Source organism: Tenrec ecaudatus, chromosome 6 (assembly GCF_050624435.1).
Source record: "Tenrec ecaudatus isolate mTenEca1 chromosome 6, mTenEca1.hap1, whole genome shotgun sequence".
In the NCBI taxonomy this organism is placed as follows: domain Eukaryota; kingdom Metazoa; phylum Chordata; class Mammalia; order Afrosoricida; family Tenrecidae; genus Tenrec; species Tenrec ecaudatus.
In genome coordinates, this window is record NC_134535.1 from 86779439 (window position 1) to 86791165 (window position 11727).

General features: G+C 50.0%; 1 protein-coding gene across 3 annotated transcripts in view; it reads left to right on the forward strand.

Annotated features, from left to right (window-relative positions):
- ASB8 (ankyrin repeat and SOCS box containing 8) overlaps positions 1-11504 on the forward strand; it is a 31784-nt gene extending 20280 nt beyond the window's left edge. For 2 of the 3 annotated variants that reach the window (XM_075551807.1, XM_075551806.1), the window contains exons 3-5: positions 6453-6616; positions 7995-8099; positions 8845-11504. In XM_075551807.1, the coding sequence (XP_075407922.1) occupies positions 6488-6616; positions 7995-8099; positions 8845-9477 (867 nt within the window). In that variant the 5' untranslated portion in view covers positions 6453-6487 and the 3' untranslated portion in view covers positions 9478-11504. Of the gene's footprint in view, positions 1-3781; positions 3892-6452; positions 6617-7994; positions 8100-8844 lie in introns of those variants that run through there. The other variant, XM_075551805.1, reaches the window with a different exon arrangement.
- The last annotated feature ends 223 nt before the right edge of the window (positions 11505-11727 follow it).

The window sequence follows — 11727 nt, forward strand, 5'->3', positions numbered from 1 at the left end:
GTCTTCCATGTGGCTCACATTCCTCATCCCTACTGAGCCCTGAGGGTGCTATGCTGGCTGTTAACTGCAGGGATTAAATCCAGCAAGCGCTCCACAGGAGACAGATGAGGTTGTCTGCGCCTTTGAAGATGTACAGTCTCAGATAGGGTCTCTATGCATCAGGATCAACGCAAGACAGTAGGTTTGCTTTAGGGTTTACTGGCTCTCTGAGGGCAGATGGATTCCACAGCAGTCTGCTCTCCTCTGTGAACAGAAGGCAAAACCAAAAACAAGGCATGTGCTACAGAGTTGATTCCAACACTAGGAATGGGGCTTCTACTTTCAAACCAAACCCACCAATTTATCCTTTTTCAAGAAGTAAATGAATATTCAATATTACATAGTTTTAAAATGGGATGTCAAATCACGCCTTCTCGGGAAGAAAAAAAATTCTCCCAAAGCTATAACACCTGAAACTGGACAGACAATAAAAAATAAACAAACAAAAAATGTAAACAGATTGGCAAAATGTGGTAGTAGCTAATGGACTATCAGTCTCTCTTGCTTTCCTATGTGTTTGAACCTCTCTAAATAGAAATAACAGTCCAAACTTGAAGCTGGAGACCAACCTTGCCTAAGCCTGCTTTGACAAGGAGGTGCCAGAAAAAAACAGAAATGGAACCAGTGTAATGCAGCCCCTGCTGCCTCTACTGGCTCCATTAATAAAGGCATCGTGGGATAGTCGCCAGCTCTTCTGCTTTGGGCTACATTGTAAAATGTGTGAAAGCAGAAATGTTTGCCTAGTTCGGTAGAATCCAAAATTGTACAACTAGAAGGATATTTAGAGGTCATCTCTGTCAATCCCTCACTTTACAAATGTGAACACTGATGCCCAGAGAAATGAACTCATTAATCAACCTCAGAGCCGGGACGAAAATCTAGGTCTTCGGTGCTGTCTTGAACACTTTCCATCATGCAAATTGGCATGCACTGTTGGACAAGAGCTTTCAGGGGTCTGGTGAAGGCTGGAGGAGGGCCAGAGATGCTACCCTTCAGGCACAGTACTTCCATTTATGGGATCCTCTGCCTATCAAGGAGCCCTGGTGGCATAGTGGGTTATGTGTTGTGCTAGTAACTACAAGGTCAATCGTTCAAATCGATCAGCTGCTCCACAGGAGAAAGATGAAGCAGTCTGCCCCTGTAAAAGATTGAGCCGAATCAACTCGAAATCAGCGGGTTCTTGTTTTAACTCTATCATCTCGCCGTGTGCAAATGGGGACCTCCTTTTGGTTCGGTGTGGATTCTAAGAGAGAGCGAGCAACTAGAGCTAGGCTGAGTAAGATGAAGGTGAGAGACTGTCACAAGCCCCCTCAATAGGCTAGTTGTGTGAAGTCTCTACTCCACTTTGAGGGAGCCGTGGTTGGTGCCAAGTAGAGCATCACCACACTAGGTCTAGAGAGGAGGAGGCTGCGTAGGCCTTGGCCCACATGCTAAATGGAATGGGACTCATTACATAACTGCCTCTCACCTCATAATTCCCCAACCAGATCGAATAGACACATATACACGAATGTTTGGCAGGTAACAATTCCGATGAGATTAGGTCCATCAGGTCTGGCACATGCCCTACACCCCACTGGAAGGGGGCGCCACTGAGCATTTTCCAGTCACCATTGCGGTTGTCATCACCGGCTATGAGAATTAGACTCCACTTGCCACTGACTGTCTAGTCGATGTGAAATCATCCAACTACCACAGCCAGCATGTGTCAAGTAAAAGATGAGTGAGCTTGATTTATATTTTCCAGCTGATATTGTGGTAAGGTTAAATACAAAATGGTGTTTGGGCAGGGCTGCAATTTCAGTGCTTGCCATCTGTGCTTTTTTCCCCCATAGACATGCCTTTGTAGACATGCCTTTGATCTTCCCTGGGTTCTGCAGGTGGCCAGGAAAGAATGCAGTTCCCAGAATACACCGCTCCATTTTTGGATCAGCACAGACTCAGATACATCTAGTCTGTGTGGGAGGGTGTCTCTTCTTCTGTGCTCTGTCCTAGATTGCTGGTTGCGAAGCATTGAGCACCACCCAGGTTCTCTCCAGTCCCTGAAAGTGATCAAATGGGTAGCTCGGGCGTGGGAATGGGGCTTCTGCTTCCAAACCAAATCCACCACCACTGAGTAAAGGCTGACTCATAGTAACCCCTTGTGGGTTTCCCTGACTGTAGCTGTTTAGGGGAATAGAGTGCCCAGTCTTTTCTCTCCCTGAGCTGTGGTGGGTTCCAGCTGCCCACCATGGGATCACAGCCCAACATGGTAACCACTATGCCACCCTCTCATTCAGGTCCCTTCCTGATGTATGCCTGCAAACTAAGTAAAACCAATGTGGTTCATATGTAACTACAGCTTCAAGACAATCCCTAAGACACACACTCCCACACCCACCGCTTTAAAGAAGGCTGCCCATTACATGAACACTCTGGAGCTGCCAGTGACCAAGCCCCGCTCCCACAAACAAATTCACTGCCATTTAATAGATTCCAACAGGCCCTATATAGGGTTTCCAACAGTACACATCTGGATGAGGAGCAGGCAGTCTTGTCTTTCTCCCTTGGTGATAAAAGCACTGACCTTGCATAGGCCAGCAGTTCTCAACTTGTGGGTCGCCACCCCTTTGGGGGTCGAATGACCCTTTCACAGGAGTCGCCTGATTCATAACATTAGCAAAATTACAGTTGTGACAAAATAATAATTTATAAATGATCAAGGGTTCGTGAGGGAGGAGGGAGTGGGGAGGGAGGGGAGAAATGAGGAGCTGATGCCAGGGGCTTAAGTGGAGAGCAAATGTTTTGATAATGATGAGGGCAATGAATGTACTAATGTACTTTACACAATTGATGTATGTGTGCATTGGGATAAGAGTTGTATGAGTCCCTAATAAAATGATTTTTTAAATTACAGTTATGAAGTAGCAACGAAAATAATGTTATGGTTGAAGATCACTACAATACGAGGAACTGTATTAAAGAATCGCAGCATTCGAAAGGCTGAGAACCACTGGCGTAGGCTGATTGTTGCCTGGTTTTAAAAATGAAAAAAAATTGCCAAAAATTATTGCACTTAGGGAGAATTAATCTTTATTTTCTTTTAAATCTAAATTTCAGCTTCTTTTAAAAACCAGGAGGCGGGAACTGCATGGGCCATCTGACCCGCTGAGGGGGCTGCAAACCTTAGATGGTGTTGCTTAGAGCAGGTCAGGAAGGCAGCGGGCTTTGCTAGGCTTATGCTCGGCACGTATAAAAGTACCGATCGCTCTCAGAAGTGCCAGCTTGGCTCTCCCATAGGAAGGGTTGCTGTCAGCGTTTTACTCAACCTTTGTGCCCCCACCCTGCAGAAGTGGCTGTGTTTGTTCTTCCGTGGGAGGGCGGTCAATCTCCTGCTGGGGTCCTGGGGCACGTAGACGTCTACCAAACACCTGGTTTAGAAAACCCCCCTGAAGTCTCTTATTTGCCCACGGAGGCACCCCGTGAAAACGTTCGCACCTCTAAGCACCTGTGCCGGTGTGGGCGCGGGGTTTGGTTGCGGCTCCGGTGGGCAGGACGGCGCGGGGAGGCAAACGAGGGCGCGCCGGGCCGCCCCACCGCAGGCCGGGTTCCCGCAGGTGCAGAGTCGGCTGCCGGCCCAGCGCCCACGAGGCCCCTCCCCGCGGCGGGAGGGAACCAGAGCGCAGCGCGGGCGCCGGGCCTCGGGCGGCCAGCCGGTGCCGCGGGTCTGCGCAGGCGCGCGCACGCCGCTCAGTGCGCAGGCGCCCTCCGTCGCCGGGCTGGTTCTGGAAACCGAAGAGCCGCAGCGACCCCTCCCGCTTCCGGGTCACGCCTTGACAGCGGCTTCGCTGCGCTGCTCGGCCTTGCGGTTCGGTGAGTGTGCCGCGGGCAGGTCTGCAGCCGGGCCCCCCACCCCGGGGCACCACACCCAGTAACGCTGCCTCGGGGCCCCCCGCGAGGCCGTACGACTCCCTTCCGGTCCCGGGACGCCGCTCCAGGGCGAGGCTGGGTCCGCTTCTGGGGGCTTCCCGGGTGCATTTGGCGAGAACCCCTTGCAGTACGGGCGCCCCGAGGGTTGCCCGGCTTGCTGCGACCTTTTGAGAGTCCGAGTGCAAGCTGGCACCGCACGTCGTTGCAGGGCAAGCCCCGGCCTTGTGCGCCCTGGCCTCGGAGAGACCCAGCTGCTGCGAGCCCCTAAAGGCCCGGCCAGTGCGGCGGGTCCGGGTGCCTCTGCCCTCGGCCGATGGCCTCCTCGAGGGATGCAAGCCCGAGCCTCGCTGGCACCGGCATTTGTCGTGTCTCCTCTCTCCCACCTTATTTCCAGCGACGCCATAAAAAAACCCATTGGTGATTTTGCCCTATCCTGTAGGGAAAGCGAACGGGGACGAGAGGGGGCTTTCAGACGAAGGGGCCCAACAGAGGCTGGGCTCGCAGCGCCACGGGTGATCTGAGAGGTCCTGTTTGGTTTTCCTTGGTGCTCCCTTCCTGGCAGGGAATGTTGTCAGTCTGCTCCAAGGTCTCCATCTTTTCTACTGAGAGCTTTCAGGCCAGCATCAGACAGTAACCTGTGGCCTCACTCTGGGTTAGAGATCCCTAGTCTGGGTCTAAGAGCGCCCCGAAAACCAGTGCAGACTGGTTCTTTGGCTTCTCAAAGATGCCGGTCACCCAGAAATGGTTAGGAACTTCTTTAGTTCAAGTCTTCAGTTTCCGATGCCCCTTTCTTGGTATCACTGACTCAAATGCACACCCCCTCCCCCAAGATGTAGACCATCCTCTCTCTGAAGCGAGAGAAATAGTTCGAAAATGGCAGAGACATGTACATAAACCTGTAAACTCATTCATTCATAATAGAGGGGCAAATCTGCGATCTGAGTCATGGATTCTTACAGTATTTTTTACGTGTAACCCATTTCGATTAAAGGGAAAATGGCTATTAATCGTAACTGAATGTTTCTGAAACATGTAAATGCCTACGGACTAGGAAAAAGAAACTATTAGAATTTAGAGTGTATCATGGGATTTCCCAATACAAAAAGCAAAATATGCCTATTATGAGATGGCCAAAATTATTAACCCCTTAGTAATCATCATACTTATAACGTGCTTCGTTATAAGAATTACATTTATTAGGGTTCAAAGTAATACACTATCATTGGTTTAAAAGGTAATTATTGAAGACCTGCCATGAGCTAGGTACTATTAAAAGAAATACCTTCTTTACCCCCAAGGAGCTAATAGTTTCATAAGAATACAGATTTCCTAAGCAATTACACCTAGAGAGTTGATACTGTAGACTGCTTTCTCTACAGTTTTTGATAATGCACTTTTTCCTAGAAAGGTTCCACCTTTGTTAAGTTCAATGCCCCCCCTGCACTTCTGATGGAGCAGAACCATCTTATCGTGGTTGCGTTTAAGTCAAGTGTGTTCCTTCTTCTGTCCAGACATCAACTGCCATGTTGTGGTTTCGATGTTTGCCCCAGTCCACTTCTCAGTTGTCGTAAACAACCCATTATTCAAATAAGGAATTGCATGTACAGTCTTACGTTTGCTTTCCTAACACTTGACAATGCAGGTGACTGGTGTGAACGCAGGCTTCCCCTCCTGTCTTATACCCGGACTCCAGAGCAGTTGCACTTTCTCTTCCCACTTTCAGTTACAAGTGTAGTCCCTCCCCTCCCCCCCCCCCCTTTCTTTCTTTGCTGAAGACATTTGAAAGCCTCTTGAGGGAGCCCTGTGAGTAGGAACACACTGCCTCTGGTGCACAGCGTGCTCCCTCTCCTTTGCCAGCAAAGAATGGCTGTGCTAGCTTCTTCTCCGATAGCCAACCCTGCGGTATTAAATGTGTGCTTTCTGTGAGACCCTGTGCCTGGAGAACATAGAGAGGCAAATCCACAAGTTGAGTCATTGATACTTTTGAGTATAGGAAAAGTCCTTGTCCTCTAATCAATTCCCATTCAGATGGATAGATAATATTTAGGTAAGAATCACTGTACACTAAGGTCAATTTGTCTTTGGCGGGTAACCTAACCTAAAAGTGGCCTTAAGTGATTCACCTGAAAGTGGCAAAAGTAATAAAGATCACACACGTTCTGAAGAGGAAGGAAGTATGTCAGATCTCTAGCCTTTGAAAATCCCCTTCCCTGCCTCCGCTGTGTAACCAGTAGCACTGGGTGCCTCGGCACCTCTTGAAGAAATCTTGTCTAGACTACTAGAGTCAAGAGTAGAACAGAAGTCCTAAGGACTAAAGCATTGACCTCCACGTTTATTCAGCTCCCTATGTGACTTTTATCATCTGTGTTTTCTTATGACAGAAAAAAAGGCCTATGAATCAGGATCTTGGGAAATCTACAGTATTGGGAAGGTCTCAGAGATCCCCAGCCTGAAGGACAGGTGTCTCGGTGATACTGTGTATACCTAAACCTTGTTTGTTTCAGGCTGTTTGGAGCATGTGAACATACTCTGAGCCTTGATGAGTTCCAGTATGTGGTATATTATGCAGAGCATTCAGAGCAAATACTCTCTCTCAGAGCGCTTAATTCGAACAATCGCCGCCATCCGCTCCTTCCCACATGATAATGTAGAGGACCTCATCAGAGGGGTGAGTGTGCCCTTACTGACGCCAAGGCTTGCATGGAGGTGGGGGGTAAGGTGGGAAGACGCATGGGGGATCCTAGTTGTTGACAGATTTTCAGCCTTGACTGGATCCAAGGTCACAAGGGTGACTGCATTTAAGAGTCTTCTTAAATGTATTAACTTGTTAAGATTTATAAATGTATTAACTTGTTACGATTTATTTCCCTATGTTTTGCTTCTCTTCCCTCCTCCTGTCATGGAATGTTCTTGACAACCCCTCCTTTTCTTGTGAACCCTGTCTGGATATGGTCTGTATGGAATCCATTCAGCTCCATTCAGGCCTTCTCTCCGTGTACTGAGGGAAGGGGGAGACTGGGCAAGCAAAGCAGGGGTGATTTCCATCTCCTTGAGAGCCTTTCTTCCTGTCTGGGCTTACTACCATAAAGAGAGTCCCCTTGCCTTCTGTTTTCAGAAAAGCTAACACTTCTGGTGAGGAAATCAGCCCCTAAAAGACAAATGTATGGTAATTTGTATCTTAGGAGAGAATTCACTCTAGTAATTCCCTTGTATGACTGGCATTCTGGTGTGTGAGGCCTGTTCTCTGAGGACAGAGTAATTTCTGGTCACTAGACAATGCATCCAGAGGGTTACATGTATACATTCACTGTAACAACCTTTAAGCTCCTGATCTATAGCCGGGAGTGCAACAGTTGCTTAGCTCATTCTCACAAAAGTGGTATCAGAATACTCAGCAGCAGAAACTTTGTCGCCTTCTAATTCTAGCTCTGCCGCTGAGTCATCCGGCCACAATGACCTGCCTGTGGTATCTCCATCTCCTTGATCAGATTTGGGCGGGGGGTGGGGGGGGGTGGGGAGGGGGGCAGAGTGCTGCTAATGGGAGACTTCTTTGAAGATACTAATAAATGAGAGAACATTAAGTGGCCCCGCAGTTAGGGGTGGTCATCTGTTGAGTGGTCAAACGCGCAAAGCCCTCCTCGTTCTGCTTTCAGTCTAGCACTCACCTTGCTGAAGGTTTCAAAGCCTAGTGGCGGGGAAAAAAGAAAAAAAGAAGAAGCCGTTTTCTGGTCCAGCTGCCCTACCCCTGGACAGTGCTTTCCCATGCCTGGTTAGGCCCTCAGTGAGGCCCAGAGGCCGACTTCCTTATGGAGAAACTACTGGGGTGAGCTCAGGGGTTGGCACATGCTCTCATTTACCCCCTGCTGTATTCTCTGGGTTTGAGCATCGGTGCTGAAATGATCTTATTTGTAAAAGTGGAATCTGGAAACCAGGGGTACATTTAAGGTATAGTCAGGACCTGAACTCCCTCTGCCCCTGGTTCTGAATCTCACCCTGCCCAGCCTGCCAGCGCTTTGCACACTGACCGGGGTCTCCTCTGCCGGCAGGGAGCAGATGTGAACTGTACCCACGGCACGCTGAAGCCCCTGCACTGTGCCTGTATGGTGTCAGATGCCGACTGCGTGGAGTTGCTCTTGGAAAAGGGAGCTGAGGTAACGTTGCCAACATCTTCCCGTGAATGATTCCCCAAGCTCTACAAGTGTCACATTTTCTTAGAGTTTCTCTGCCCCATCTCTCCCCACCTCCACGTTCACCTTCTAGTTCCTGGTGACATTGGGCATGACCCATGCTAGAACGTAAATGTCGGGCAAGTATATAAAACAATCCTAAGGACTTCTTCCCCAGGTCTTCGCTTTAAGAACCCATGGCTCCAGGAAGAAGGCGTTTTCTCCTTTTTTCCTTCCAGCTCACTGTCTGCTGGCTGTTTACATTAACGGTTTGTCCTCGCCAGGCCTACTGACTGTCCAGGAGTTGCAAGTGTCGAGGCCCTTCTGCTGTGGTTCAATCTACACAGCTTTTGCTATTATCTCCTAAGCTGCTGTCTTAGCTCCTTGATCACCAAGACTCCCTGGGACTTGCTCGTTGAGGCTCCCGTGGAGGGTATTGCAGAAGAAAAGCCCATGGCCATCCAGCCTGTTCTGACTCCCCGGGGCCCTGTGTAGGGTTTCCAAGCTTACAGATCTTTACAGGAGCAGACAGCTCCATCTTTCGCCTGGGGAGTGGCCGCTGGGTTTGAACCACCAAACTTGTGGTTAGCGGCCCAGCGCCTATCTCACAGAGCCGCCCACCGTGGCTCCTTTCATGCAAGAGAGGCGGGGGAGAAGAACTTGCCAGCTGCTCTGCCGCCCTCTCTGCCTTCCAGCATCTGCTTCCTGTCACCGTTGTCCCTCTCTGCAGGTGAATGCCCTGGACGGCTACAACCGAACCGCCCTCCACTATGCAGCTGAGAAGGACGAGGCTTGCGTGGAAGTCCTGCTGGAGTATGGTGCAAACCCCAACGCGCTGGACGGGAACAGAGACACCCCACTACACTGGGCGGCCTTTAAGAACAATGCCGAGTGCGTGCGCGCCCTCCTGGAGAGCGGGGCCTCCGTCAATGCCCTGGATTACAACAGTGACACGCCACTCAGCTGGGCTGCCATGAAGGGAAACCTGGAGAGCGTCAGCATCCTCCTCGATTACGGGGCAGAGGTCAGAGTCATCAACCTGAAAGGCCAGACACCCATCTCCCGCCTGGTGGCTCTGCTGGTCAGGGGACTCGGAACCGAGAAGGAGGACTCTTGCTTTGAGCTCCTCCACCGAGCTGTTGGACACTTTGAGTTACGGAAAAACGGCACCATGCCCCGAGAGGTGGCCAGAGACCAGCAGCTGTGTGAGAAACTGACTGTTCTGTGCTCGGTCCCGGGCACGCTAAAGACCCTGTCACGCTACGCCGTGCGCCGCAGCCTGGGGCTCCAGTACCTGCCAGAGGCAGTGAAGGGCCTCCCGCTGCCAGCTTCCCTGAAGGACTACCTGCTGCTCGTGGAATAGCTGGGAGAAGACGCTTGCACCAGCGAGTGGGCGACTCCTCCGCGTGAGGGGTGGCCCCGGCGGACTGTGTCTTTGGCAATGGAAAACAGGAAACGCAACCATTGCTGCTGCAGTTTATCGTTTTTCAGCAACATGTCAGAACAGTAACCCACACACCACCACACACCCCTTCTCCAAACCAGCCAAGCCATCAAACAAGATAACCACCAGGAAAAAAAAAGTCCCTCACTCATGTTCTCTGTTTATTGCTTGCTTGCTTTTTCTATTGCACCCTGTGAAAGGGCAGTCTGCCCTGCCCTCCCGCCCCTCCCTCCAGGGACAGACTCTAGGAATGTGTTTGATTTCCCCTGGGACCTGGGAGCAGCCCCCCCACCCCCCCAGGACCATTCTTCTTGGTCTGTGACAAAGTTTAAGAAAACACCATGCCAGTGAACATCCGTTGTGACCCACAGAGGAGGTATCTGCGGTGGGCAGGGTCTGGATTGGGCGGGATGACCTCCCCCCCCCCCCCAGGGCCACATCCCAGGGCAGCCACCAGCCCCAGCCCCAGCCTGTCACTGGAGACTGCTAGTCTTCACCTCTCCCCCTGGTCTACCAGCATTACTGTAATGCTTCCCACACAGTCCACTGTAGCGCCCCCTCCCTCAAAAGGAGGTTGCTCTAATGGCAACATTTCTTGCACCTCGATGTAGAAAAGGGCACTTGCTCTTTCATTTTCCAAGGGTCTCCTCCATCCTCCACGGAAAGCTCACGCACCCTGCTAAGAGGTAGGGATTATTTTTCATTTCAGTGTTTTGGAAACTTTGCTTTTTATCATTTTGCACGAGACTTGGGAGTTGGGGGTGGGTGTAGGCTGGGTAAGGAGTGGGGGGAGGGGCAGTTTTGAAGAGTTTCTTTTGCAATGACCCATCTACCCTCTTAAAAGATCTTTTAAAGTCAACAATATGAGAGGGCTTCAACAAATTTTGTGGGGGGAGTGAATAGAATTTTCCCACACACTTAGTTACAGTACTCCTCCATATTCCTAAACTAGATCAAGTTGTTACTGGTCTTAGATGGCCAGTTACAAATTTAAAAAATGAAGCTATAAAGGAAATGAATGTGTTGACACACTAATTTCACAAAATATGTCTGGTTTTGACTTTTTGCTGTTTTTTGCCCACTTCAGTAAATAAACATTTCTAAAACCAGGTTTGGTGTATTGTCCCTGCTTTTTTCTGAATTGTCTCCATTCCTACCCAGGTCTTTAGTGGGTATCTCCACCCCAACCCTTACCCCTTGGCCAGTGGCTCAGCATGCCCTTGGAGTGAACTGGAAGACTTGGGCAGTGACTTGGTTGGAGAAACCCCCCTTTCCCCGATCCCTCCACCCCACCCCCCACCTCATTTGGAATTACTGCCTATATGGCTTATACCCCCTGCTGCACATTAGCTGACCAAGGGAGCTGCTCAGGAACGCTGCCCCAGCAATGCCCCCTCACCCTGAATCCCCAGGTGCCGGTTTAGGGACCTCGCTGGTGGTTATTCATTTTCCAGAGGCTGCTCTTGTCAGGGGTTCTCCAGTTGAACCCTTCATTGGACCTGCCTGGGACACCTCTGAAAACACTGAGGCCTGAGCCCAGCCTCCCGAGATGCTTTAATGGACATGGGCCAGGGCAGGAGCTCATGTGATAGAGAGAGAGAGAGAGAGAGAGAGAGAGAGTGTTCATTCACAGGGCAATTTAGTTGCCCATTCAACAACTTGCACAAGCTTTGTTGCAGAATGTAACAATTGCAATCCTTCAGTGTAACCCCACTCTTGCCTCTCCCTGGGCTCCGGTTTCCGTTTGTCCTGCCCTTTCCTGCCTGCTGAGCTTTGTTGGGGGGGGGGGCTGTTTTTGGTCAAATGTTCTATGGAGTATATTTTGGTGTGAAAAAAAATTTAAGTACTTGACTTTGGTAGCAGTTGTACAATGCTGCTTGATGTGACTGAACTATGGATGCTATGATACCTGTAATAGCTCCCAATAAAAGGATACCAAAAATTTAGGTGCGCCTCAGGTGATTCTAATATTCGGGCTTGAGAATAACATTGTATTTCTCATACTATGGTGGAGAGGAAAAATAACCTTATTCACGGGGTGGGGGGTGGGGTCCTGCTTTCTCATTTATCCATCATGCAGCTCGTGGCTAATACATCCTGCTTCCCTTGCACCTATGAGTTTAACCCATTTCACTGGTCTTGATCTGAGGAGAATGGATTCTCCTTTAC